The sequence below is a fragment of the Ambystoma mexicanum genome, chromosome 7p (genome assembly GCF_040938575.1).
Source record: "Ambystoma mexicanum isolate Mex_15411 chromosome 7p, UKY_AmexF1_1, whole genome shotgun sequence".
Classification (NCBI taxonomy): domain Eukaryota; kingdom Metazoa; phylum Chordata; class Amphibia; order Caudata; family Ambystomatidae; genus Ambystoma; species Ambystoma mexicanum.
Genome location: NC_090939.1, coordinates 860,566,269 through 860,578,619, shown reverse-complemented (window position 1 = coordinate 860,578,619; position 12,351 = coordinate 860,566,269). Strand labels below are relative to the sequence as shown.

General features: G+C 42.8%; 1 protein-coding gene across 2 annotated transcripts in view; it reads right to left on the bottom strand.

The window, feature by feature from the left end:
- TPP2 (tripeptidyl peptidase 2) overlaps positions 1-12,351 on the bottom strand; it is a 1,218,153-nt gene that overhangs the window by 273,897 nt on the left and 931,905 nt on the right. For both annotated transcript variants that reach the window (XM_069637049.1, XM_069637048.1), the window contains exon 23: positions 5,062-5,140. In XM_069637049.1, coding sequence (XP_069493150.1) covers positions 5,062-5,140 — 79 coding nt within the window. The remainder of the gene's footprint in view (positions 1-5,061; positions 5,141-12,351) is intronic.

Here is a 12,351-nt window from a genome sequence, read left to right as displayed (position 1 = left end):
AAAAACCATAGTCAGGTTTTGAAAACCAATTTAAAAGAGAGAGGATATCCATCACACATCATTAGAAGGGCCTATAAAAAGGCTGCCAATACATCAAGGATAGATTGTCTATCGAAACAAAATAAAACCGTGCTAGACAAAATCACCTGTGTGTCCTCATTCACACCAATTAGCAATGACTTAAGAAAAACTATTTTAGCTAATTGGAAAATGATTAACACAGAAGGTTTCAGTACTCCACCTCCTCGTTTTGCATTTAAGTGCCTCACTAACATCAGAGATAAACTGGTTCACACTTATCCGATGTCTAAAATGATCCCAAATGCCCAACCTACATTGTGGCAATTACCACAGGTAATTGGACATTTTAAATACGGGAAGTGTAACATGTGTCAATTCACAAAATATAAAATCTATTGATCTGAAAGGCAAAAGGTGGAATTTTGATACTTTTAGCAATTGTGCTACCAAATGGGCTTTCTATTTTATTATATGCCCATGCGGACTTATATACATTGGCAAAACTAAACGCGCGGTGTGCATCAGAATTGGAGAACACCGGGGCTGTATCAAAAACAACACGGCGGACAAACCACTAGTTGAACATTACAGAAAGGCGAAACACACACATAACGACATCTTTTGGTGTGTGCTGCAAAAAATGGACAATCACCCCCGTGGTGGGGATTGTGATAAAACATTGCGCAAACTTGAACAGAAATGGATATATAATTTGGACTCGGTTATACATGGTCTGAATTTATATATCGAATGGGGCTTATTTTTGCATAAATAACATACACAAAATTTATTGTGAGATGCTTATAATGTCACCATCATTGCACAAAAAATATATGCTGATTGAATACAGTTATATATGTCTGTGAAAGCTGGGCCTGCTGTATAATGCAGCATAGCCTGCTGTATTGTGCCTCTTACAAAATGTCCGGAACTAGATTAGATAGGTTCTGGTCCTGTTTCGAACTGGACATGTGTTGCTAGAAGCCGTGTCACATGACTTGACAATGCACGTAAACGTCGGGATGATGGCGAAACGAAGCATTGTTTCCTGCTTTGATGCCGGTTGGTGATCGGAAAGTCCAGGGCTGAACGAGAGTGACGCCGCGGCTAAAATAAGTGATACCCTGCCACTAAGACTATAAAGGTAATTTGGAAACACTTGCAGGATTATTTTTAGGATCCGCCTTTCCAAAACGGACCCAGAATAGTAACCGTGGTCTTGCACGTGTGTTTTTTCTATTTCGGTATACTAGGGTCGGGCGCCACCCAACCTGGATCCCAGACCACATGAGATACCTTGCTGCTTCAGTCTATAGACCAGCAAATTTAACTATTTGTGGTAGGTTCAAGTGTCTGAATACTCGTTTTGCTGTTGGGTGTTGGACTTAAAGCATAGACATCTTTCAGCTCAATGTGTAAAGACCGTTTTGTGTCTTCTTTTTTCTTAGTCAAATTAATCACCGGCAAATTACAACGGCCCATTTGAAGGTCCGGCGTTCTGAAGTCGCATCTCAACAGTTTGCGAAAATAAGTACAAATAGGTATGTCCAACCTAATGTTTCTTTTCCCGTCATTGAAAGACAGGCTGAATAATATATATTTTTTAAAATTTTTAGAAAAAATGCTTGCAAGAAAAAATAGAACTGTTGAAAAATGAAAAATAAATGACTTGTTCGTGTTGCACTAAGTAGCTAACACTAGTGCTTTTTGGATGTTTCTTGACCCAATGATACCCATCTAACTAGATAGAGAGGTTAAACATAGGTTCTCTACCATTAATGCATGTATAAAAAATAATGATAGGCTCTTTTCTGTTTGGTTGTTTGAGATTAGCTATACATTGATATAGTTCCCTCTGTTTTTTACAGACACTTTGAGACATTGCACATTTGATTGCGTGACATTCTGTACCTTTGAATACTGTGTCCTGAAGAAAGCCTTACATATACGACCAACCAATACAAAAATAAGGACAAGTCGATATGGGATTAAAATACTAAGGCTGGAAACGGATTTATGTACGTCGACACAAGCATATTCGGGATTGTTCAGCAAAACAAGAAAAGGCTAACTAAAAAGTCACCCATGTGTTACTAACATCACAATTTTCGTTACAAAGCATTATGTGAATGAACAAGATCTAAATTGTAGATCAATTGTCTCTTTTATTTGTGTTTTTTTATGTATAATGAGTTTTGCAAATGTGACCATATGGTCTGTTTTACTACAAAATATAATAAATATATGAGATTTTTTGCAAAAATTGAGCCTTCCATCTCTTTATATTTGCTAAAAGATTTATGGTCTGTGAATACATGGATTTGATGTGAGACCCCAGTTGTGTTACCTCCGGTGAGGCTATTGAAAGGTAGCATGTTGTCACCCTGTTTCTCTCTGTATCTAATCCTTTTTCAACAAGCCCCTACCCAAAAAAAGAGGACTCATGCTGTAAAAGCATGCTTATTGTTCTGTATAAACTAAAGCTTTATACCTACTTGTATAGGTCCGAAAACTTAACGTAAATACTGGAAATCCTTAATTGCGGAAAACACTGCCAATCCTATGACTGCAACCAATGCATAGAAATGAATGCCTGCAGGGATCAGATATACTCACAAGAGCAGTCTTTTATAGTAGACTTATGATGCCTGGAGTGGGGTTCAGGGTAGATTGAAGTAAAACCAGAAAGAAAAAAACTCCCAGATAAAATACACTACTTGCTAACTACCTTCAGAGGGATAGGAACGATGTACCTGTCTTTTAGCGGAGAAAAGTGTAACAGTGTCAGTGAGCTCTAGTCAAAGGTCTTGGCATGCACTTGGGATGCTTTCTTCTGCTGGTTCCTAAGTTTCAGTGTCACCATTCAAGGGCAAGTGTGTGAATGTGTAAGCCCTTTCAGGTATTAAAATAAATATTTGATGATCTCTTGTATATCAGGCGTCATCCAGTGAGAAGCTAAAGCATAGCATGCACAAACATCAACTTTCAAATGACACTCAAACATTAGCTATTTGTCCATTACATAGGTGTCTACATGCTTTACATGTCTCCCTAGAGGTTTACGAAGGCACCTTAACACCCAGCGTTAATGTCACATAGGAAGTGTTTATAGACTCCAGTTTGCTTAGGGAATCTAAGGTAACTCCCGGGGAAAGTCCATGTTAAACTAGCCGGGCTCCTCTAGGCTACAAAGCAGAAGCTAAACAGCTCTGTTATTTTGCTCCCCGACATTTATGTATGGTACATTAAGGACCAAAGAAGCTCTCGGTGCTGGGTGCTGTGAGAAACCTGAATGTGTCTCACCCGCTAGTCCCCGGTGGCTATTGCTTTTGGATCTGGTTCCTAGGGGTGGACCAGTGTGGGAGGATCACATAGATGAGGGGTCTTCAGGGAGTGGAAGTGTGATACCGAAGGGTAAGGCGCAGTATTCCCTTCCCTGCAGCACCTTTTCCCCCCCATCTACCAGGTAGGATACCTAGAAGCTCAACACCTCCCCCCCTTTCCCAGCACACTTTCTCATGGACAGTTCACCATGAGCGACTACGGACTAACACCAGAGCCGCATATCTGACATGTCCCAACACCATGGTCAGGCAATTACTGATCATACTTTCCCACACCGATAAAAGGCGTAGCACAAAATCACACTGAACGAGGAAGCAGCAATTCCAAGATGGCAGTTGAACAGAAGAAGAAAGGCAGCGAGACCGGAGAGGGTTGCAAGGAGGGAAGTGCCCTTGACCTCTAGAAACCGTTACTTTCACAAACCTTGGAAAGTGAGAAGCCTAAGACCGGGAACTGAAGCTGAAAAACCCTACACTGTGCATCTAAGGTATCGGGGGTACTCCCATGTTGATAATCCAGGCAGAGAGGAGCAATTGCTGCCGCTGCACTGTCCTTGGCACCTACAACAGAGCCGCACCAGTAAAAGCAGCACAGCCGGTGAGTCGGAAAGGCTGATACGAAACCAGTTTATGTTTGAACCAAGGTTGCAAGCTGCAACATTGAATGAAGAAATCCACAAAGAACAGTGTTTGAAGCGCATGTGATGAGTGGCACGACCATGCAGAACCCAAAAGGAGTGAATGTACTTTGAAAGCCATAAATAAGATACTGTGTACAGAGTGGTCCGGCGCCACGTGGGCACCCATTCAAAGGTCTCTGTTAGGCATCCAAACGAATGGCAACTATATGGTGAAAAAGGAACTTTATATCAAAGTGGTCCTGCGATGGGTCAAGCTAAACCCTGGGCATATTTGAAAGTCTTCGATAAGTGTAAAGTGAACTGCATTTGGTCCGAGCCCGGCTGAGGGAGACTAATTGTAAAAAGACGGGATCTGAGCCCAGCTGAGGGGGATCCAGGGTGCGACACCCGAATCAGAATACTAAGAAGAAAATAACTTTCTATTTTGTGTTGTACATCAGGCCCTCTGAATCAAGAGTCTCTGATGGGAAGACAGACTTGGACACAGAAGGTCCTGATGCTGGAAATAGAACTGTAAAATTGTGTCGGAGAAGCCAAAGTTTGTGCTTGGCTCGAGTGAACTGCCTTGCCCGTGCTGAAAATGTGGGGAAGGGAGGCCAACAGCTTGAGCATCCTGACTTCTCATTTTGTGAACACTTATCTTTTTCATGAACATTACCACCACACTATTTGTAAACTAGCGGTAAGGATTGGCAATAGTTTATTTTGTTAGTATAGGCCCTTTTATTTTGACAAGACTCCAGTAGGACTGCATTATTATTTGATGGTCGTAGCTTGCTCCCATCTGTAGATTTAGATAGGCGTTTTTCAACCCCTTGTGAAAGTTCAATAAACACCCCTGAACTGTGGTCACTTGTGTGTCTTACTTCGATACCATACCTTCCGTACAGTGCTCAGTGAAGAGACTAGGGCAGATCTCAAAATACACATGCATGTTGATAAGAGACTTCGAGGGATCCAGGACTAATGCCATGACATAATTTACTACTTTGGTACGGAGGCAATTTTGTAATAAGATGGACATTTCAAGGCAGGAAGGCTCTGTAAATACTCACAGCTTTTTTCCCCAACTCAGTCTTCGATAACGTTAAAGATCCTGCAAGGTAGCATCCAGGCCCTGCCCCTTTAGGGATTCTAAAACAAAACATAATACGTTGATTTAGAAAAATATTACAAATTAAACAGTTTTCTGAAGGACAAGTTACTTCTTGGTGATGCAGGTTCCATTAATCAGTCATGCCCTATACAGGGTCAAATAGATTTGAGGTGCTAACATCCCCACCCAACTACAAAATGAGTAGGAAAATCAATGTAGAGTTCCTGTCTTGAAAAGTTCAAGCGAGTACTTATTCTATAAAAGACATGGCAGCAAGCATCTAACCGTTAGAAGCAAGATACTATTTTTCAATAGAAAATAACTATTTCCAAGAAACTGCTAGAGAAACTGTAATCTTTTCAACACTGCTCCAAATGAGCATAGACTAGCCCCACCTTGTACATGTGTGATGCCCATTCCTTCCCTTTCCACTTTCTTTTATGCCAGACCATTCCAATCCAATGTTCAACACAAAACTGCTGGCCATGCAGCATAGACCATTATTCATAACAAAGGTCTCTTCAGATCAGGATTTTGACTAGCCCCACCACTGTAGAAGACAGTTTAAGCAATCAGACTGATAGAACGACACCCCAACACAGATGACCAAGTCTTAACTTCAGCACCTAAAATTCAAACAATTAGAATGTTAAGCCAGAAAATGTGCCCAATACAAAACTTACTAGTAGTTGTGTTCCAAATATATGTACTGAGAATGTGGGATAATATTCACCTCAGTCATTAATAGAATTAACACTCTCCCGGTACAACTCATTATGGGAATTCTGCACTCTGTAGCACAGCACATATCCTTGTTCAAAGCTTACTCAATATTACCAATGCCACCTTTACAATAGGCGTTAAAACATCTGAAAGGCTGAATCCCTCAATGAAATCACCAGTTTTCACAGTATTTCCCAGTCTGGCCTTCACTCCAAAGGGCTTAAAGGCCATAGAATCGCTGTCAGAGTTCAACCTGAATCCAAGGTACCTTTACTGGTTTGGCACACGGTCTATCTCAACCAAACTGCGGAAGGGTGGACGGTGATGCTGCCTGAAAAGGCTTACAGAATACAAGCAGCAGCTGTTCATTGTTTCTGCCATTAGGAGTGGTAGTATTAGTCTAGCATTAGTCTTTTGTTGCCTTGTAACATGGCAAACATATCAAGAGAAACCATTTCTGATTGGTACATCTAGGTAGGAAACCAGCCACAAAGCAATGGGCAGTTTCCTTCATGGGGCTTTTAAGGAAAAGACTGTTTGAAAGTCTCAAGAAAACGTAACACCTTGTTAACATTCCAAAGAGATGAATAAGACAGGTTGGGGAGGCAAACACTGAACAGCCTTAACCAAGCCAACTAACAAATGGTTCTTGGCCACGGTCTACAGCATCACAACTTGCTGAAACCACTGTAAGATAGACTCACACCATCTAGAACGCTTTGCCTTCACTAGAAAGTGAAGTCAAACAAGTTTGGGACTATCACTAGAGGACCCAAAAACTGGATCAGGATTTTGTTCCGAACACCAGACAGCACAGAACATTTACGCGGTCCCTGCGTCATAAGCGGTGTCCTGGAGATCTGGATCCTGTGGTGCAAAAGATTCCAAAAAGCCTGGCACTCACCACCACTCCACAAAATACTCTACACTGCCCACAGCACTTGGTGAGCCATCATGAGATCTGGAATCTGGGCAGTTGGAGTTGAAAGGTTGATAAGATTAGGAAATCAGGCTTGCCAATTCCAAAATGGAATCACCAACAGGGGCACTTGAAGCAACATTCTGGCTATAAACATGAGGGGCAAAAATGTGTATTCCATCCAAGGACCCTAAACCTTGAGGAACCCCGTGCTTCCCTGATGCAACTAAATCAGTCCCTCCAACTGAAAGAGCTGTAGTGGGTCGGGAACTGATCAGTTTGGGAAGGAAAACCTCCCAATCCAAGTCGCACCACCTCGTGCCCCTTCCAGTCCTGCTGGTATTAGTGTAATGCAAACCATAGCAGAGTCAAAAAAGTACAGCTGTTTCAGGCCTCCATGTAACCACCAAGAACACTGGAGAAACTAGCAAGAAAGGAACTGCTTGTGCGCAATAAAGGCCATGGCATGTAAAGTTTAAAAGAAAAAATCTTATAGTTGTAGTTCAACATAATGTGTTCGCACACTGGAACATTTATTACCTGGTGGACTCTGACAAACATGCCCCAACGTCATCAGAAAATTATATTTACATGCTGAAGCCTAGTGGCTTCAGCATGTAAAAATAGACATGGTTTTTTGTGCTGCTCTGGCATTTTCTGCCAAATTTGCTTGAGGGAGGCGACCTTTCGAGCTCCCTCCACCTGGCTAGTCTATTCTTCAGAGCGTGGTGTCAGCACGTTGCACGCGGTTCAGCCCTCCCAACTGTTATCGGGGCCGAGGCAGCTGAGGCAGAGAGTGTGGGGGTTGGACGTAGAGAAGAGCCCCTCACTGGCTGGACACCTGCTGAAGCTTGCCGATGTTGACACATGCCTGGGAGGAGCGGGCGCCAGAGGACAGATGTACTTGATTAAAGACAAGAAAAAGAAGACGAAAGTACTTCTCCCGGGAAGAGTGCGTGGAATTACTAGGCCAGAGGCCTAACCCAGGAGCATTGGTGAAAGCTATTGACATGGAAAAGAGGACTGTTGAGTGGCACCTGTGGGCAGAGTCAGGGGAGCGCATTTTCCGAGGGCGCACCCCAGCGCGCATCTAAATTTAAAGGAGAAGATGATTTCTTCTGGTGAAAAAGGTTCTTTCTCCCATCCCTAGCGAGGGAGTATTCAGGTAGGACGTAGCAAAACAGGGATTCTGGGATGGATAATCTTTGGGTGCAAGCAGGTTAGAGAACTAAGGGGGACTGGCTCAGGACGGAGGGGTAATTTGATCTGGGTAGGAGAGATTTAATGGGAGGAGGCGAGGTAGAGGTGTTGTATCCTGCAAAAGCCTCAGGGATTTCATCGTCGTCTCCTTTTCCCTCAATACAATACCGTGTCTCCCTTGGGTTATCCCCCCCCCCGAATACAACCTTGGTTTCCCCCATCCCGGTGAGCCTTTCTCGCTCTTTCACCCCCAGAGTTGAAATCTGAGCGGATCAGTCCTTCAATGGCCACCTGAATAAGGGCTTCTGGGGGTTCGCGATGCGAGATACCCTCAGGTATTTCACAGTTGTAGAAGCCGAGGAATCCTTGATCCAATCATTTACTGTGCACCTCTAAGGGGCCCGCTGACTTGAACAGCTCACATATGGTGGCCCAAGGAAGTGTACAGCTGAGTTCCGGTTCACAGTTTGAGGGAACAGACAATTTGATAGTGACTTCATGGAACTTGAGAGGGAATTGCCATCTCTTTAGTAACCCGGAAGTTATAGCCGTATTGAGTTATTGAGGCAGTCTAACTCTAGCTTTCTGCAGAAGACTAGGCTCCTGGACAAACCAGTATTGTATGAGTACCAGATTTTTTTCCAAGCAGCAAAGCCCACTAGAGGTGGTCGACCAGCAAGTGGTCTTATTACAGCCCTAAATTCTGGGCAGAAAATCTATACTGAAATGATCCCCGATCTCCCGTATGGCATTTTAGTGGTTAAACTATGGGGACTTGATGGGGAGTTCAAGTTGCTTTTGATTAACATTTATTGGCATAAGGAAGTGTGCAATCTGGAAGTATTTTTAGAAACTATAGTTTGTACCATTTTGGATTGGCAAAGTGGGAACAAAGGATAGGAGACAAACTCTAGTTGCAGTGAATATGAGGCTGAAGGTGAACCTTCGGACTGTATTATGGATGAGAAGTCCCTACATTCTAAAAAAGCAAAATGTTAGAAAGTGGTTTGTGGCACTGTCCTCAATAGGTTTGCAGGTTCTAATTGGACAGGTGACGGGGGACATTCCTAGTCAACCGACATGGTTCAGGGGAAATTCTAAATCTACCCTGAACTAGTTTGTAGATCATGCTCCGTTTCAGAGTTGTACTAAATGTTTTTCTCTGAAAAACTCTTGGAGTGACCACTCAGTTTTAACAGCTGTCTTTGGAGTAACACTTTGTGATACACTCAAGGGTGGCACGTCAGATTTAAGAATTAATTCTGCAGGAAATCAAGTCTGTTGGACAGACCTGAATATACCTAAATCAAATTTGATGCTTCAGGAGGTGATGAGTAAATCAACCTTTGAATGGAAATTAGATGTATTCAATGCATCTCATTTTGATTGTTCTCTGGCTGCGTGTGTTGCCAGGGTTTCAACTACCAACTCTTATATGAAGAATCCTGGGAAGCATCACAGACACTGTTTTGATGAAGATCATGCTAGCAAAAAACAGACAATCAGGAAAGAAACTGCGAAGTATACATAAATTATGTGGTGAAGTGTTAGTAAGAGGGAGGCAAGATCGATTAAACAACAATTTCGGAATTATTGCACATTTGTTGGGGCTAAACTTCTACAGAATGATGCGGAAGCAAAATTAAATACCGTTATAACGAGGGACGTTGCCTCTTTTGAGGTTTTAACAAACGGACAGGAGATTAAATATATGACCTTATAATGAAATCCTGTTGCGGAATCTGTTTGGGTGGAGTAGTTTGAAAGTCTGTATTCCTCGGACTTGGATGTACAACTTGTGGAATTCAATAAGATTGTCTCAGTGAGAGGTCAATTTGTATTTGTATTTTATTTATATAGAGCGCCTGGGCCGGGGGCATCTGTGCGCATTACTTAGGGTTACAGGTTGCAAGAACACATACAAAATATTGCATAATAGAGTCAAGTTACAGGGTATATACACAGTAAATTACAAGGTGAAGGTCAGATCGTAGCCAATGCATAGTTTTATTATATTATACATGGTATTTATACAGTAAATTACAAAATGCAGTTCATAGACCTGGCCAGTCAGGTAACCGGCAAGCAGTGATAGTTATTACAAGCAGTGGGACAGATGTGCGATTTGCGAATCCTGCTCAAGGAGCCACGTTTTGGCTTTACTCTTGAATGAGTGGTAAGAAGGTTCAAATCTTAGTGGGTTGGGGAGTGAATTCCATAGCTTGGAAGCGAGAGTCGGAAAGCTGTCCCCCCCCCACCCCCTTGCTTTCTGGAGCTTGAATCTCGGCAGTGTAAGACCGTGAGCGTGGGCTGATCTCAAAGGGTAGATGGAAGTATGTGGAGTGAAACAGTTCGCTAGTTATTCTCGGGCCTGGTTAGCCAGGCATTTATGCGCGAGTGCTAGCGTTTTGAGGGAGATTCTTTGGGATACCGAGAGCCAGTGTAGACTACGTCTGGTATCAGAGATATGCTGATGGCATTATTCTGGGTTACCTGTAGCTCGCTGAGATTCCTTTGACTAGTCCCGAGATAAAGGGCATTGCAGTAGTCCATTTTTGACAAGATAAGGGTTCTAGCAAGGATGATGCAGTTAGGGGGGTAAGGAATGGTCGACATGCTGTGATAAGTTTGCATGTGTAGGCAGATGCTGAGCCAACAGCATTGGTTTGTCTCGTGAGAGACAGGGTGGAATCAAGATAAATATCTAAGGTTTTCGTGTCATTAGAGACCTTAATGGTGTTGCCGTCAATGATGAAGGATGTATCCAGTCTATTAAGTCTGAAGTGGGAGCCTAAGATCAGTAGCTGTCTTATCGTCATTAAGACAGAGCCCGTGTTGAGCCATCCAGGCCTGGATGACCCGATGGACATCGTTTAAGGCTTTGGAGTCAACAGAGTGGTCACCAGTAATGGGAATGAGTATTTGGGTATCATCAGGGAAATTGGTATAGGTGACACCCAAATAATCAATATCGAAGAGTGGCTTTGTGAACACATTATAGAGTGTCGGTAAAACACACAAACCCTGTGGGACCCCACACAAGACTGGCACAGGTTCAGCAGAAGCCGACGGTGAGAAGACCCTCATGGATCTGTTTGCTAGAAACATGAGATATGCTTTTTGAAGTTGAAGATCTAGTAAGGGTCATTCAGCTCAGTAAACGTTCATGTGCTCCAGGCCCTAATGGCCTTACCAATAATACACTAAAGGGAGATCCGGCCATGTGGGGTAATGTTCTCAAGATGTTGTTTAAGAGTGTGGTGCATTTTAGCACCAAACCGGAAACATGACATACAACTTTGGTGGTGCCTATTTTTAAGAAAGGGGTGAAGTGTGATCGAAGAAATTATAGACCAATCTCTTTATTGGATACGGACAGCAACATATTTCCTTCTTTATTGCTAAAGCATTTGGAAGATTGGGCACTTTCTGTGGGGGGCTCTTAATAAATTCCAGAATGGCTTTCGAAAAGTTATTTCCGAGGACATTAATTGGTGCAACTTGAGGATTCTGCATTATGCAGCTTGGTGGGAGGATGCGGGTTGCATATATATGGCTTTGATTGACCTCCCGGCGGCCTTCGACCGCGTTGATCACAATAGATTGTGGTGAAAGTTGGACTCTTGGAGGCTGCCGAGAGGCCTCTTGAAATTGATTATGAAGCATCATGCTAAGACTGGTATTAGTGTCCGGTTGAATTGTGCTTGGGAACTGTTGAGAAAGATCGCAACAAGCTCAGGATTTAGGAAGGGGTGTGTCTTTGCCCCCTGCTTATTTAATCTGTATGGATCAAATATTCATGACAGCTTAGCACCTGCAGTCATTGTTTCCCCGAGAGCAGGTATGGAGAAGGTGTCATGGTTGGCCTATTCCCATGATTTCCTTCTTTTCGCCACCACCAGGGTTGGTTTGCAGTGATCGTTGAGGACCAAATAGAGTTACGCTACTGACAATCATCTGTTTATTAATCCTGGTAAGACAAAGTTCCTGAGGTTGTCGAGGGGAAGGAAAAAAACTCAAAGTCGGCTGGACTTTGGCAGGCACAAAGACTGAATGTGCAAGTAGTGTTGTGTACTTGGGATTCAATGTAAATGCTCAGCCTGCAAAACCAAAATGCACTGCACATTTAACCCAAAAGGCAAATTGTTTAGTGAATCAACTGGTGAGATTTGAAAAAAAGTTTGGTACATTCTCAATTAAGCCAGCAATCTCATTTTATGAAGGAAAGATTGTATCCAAGCTGATTTGCGGCCTTGAATTGTGGAAGAATGCTATGTATTAAACTTTAGACCTGTGGAAGTTAATATTTGGTGCTGAGTTTAGCTCTTCCAAAGTCAATCCCAATGCTGGCTATCCGGTTTAAGTTGGGGCTTCCCTCTCTGAGAATGAGAGTTATCTGGAGAATGT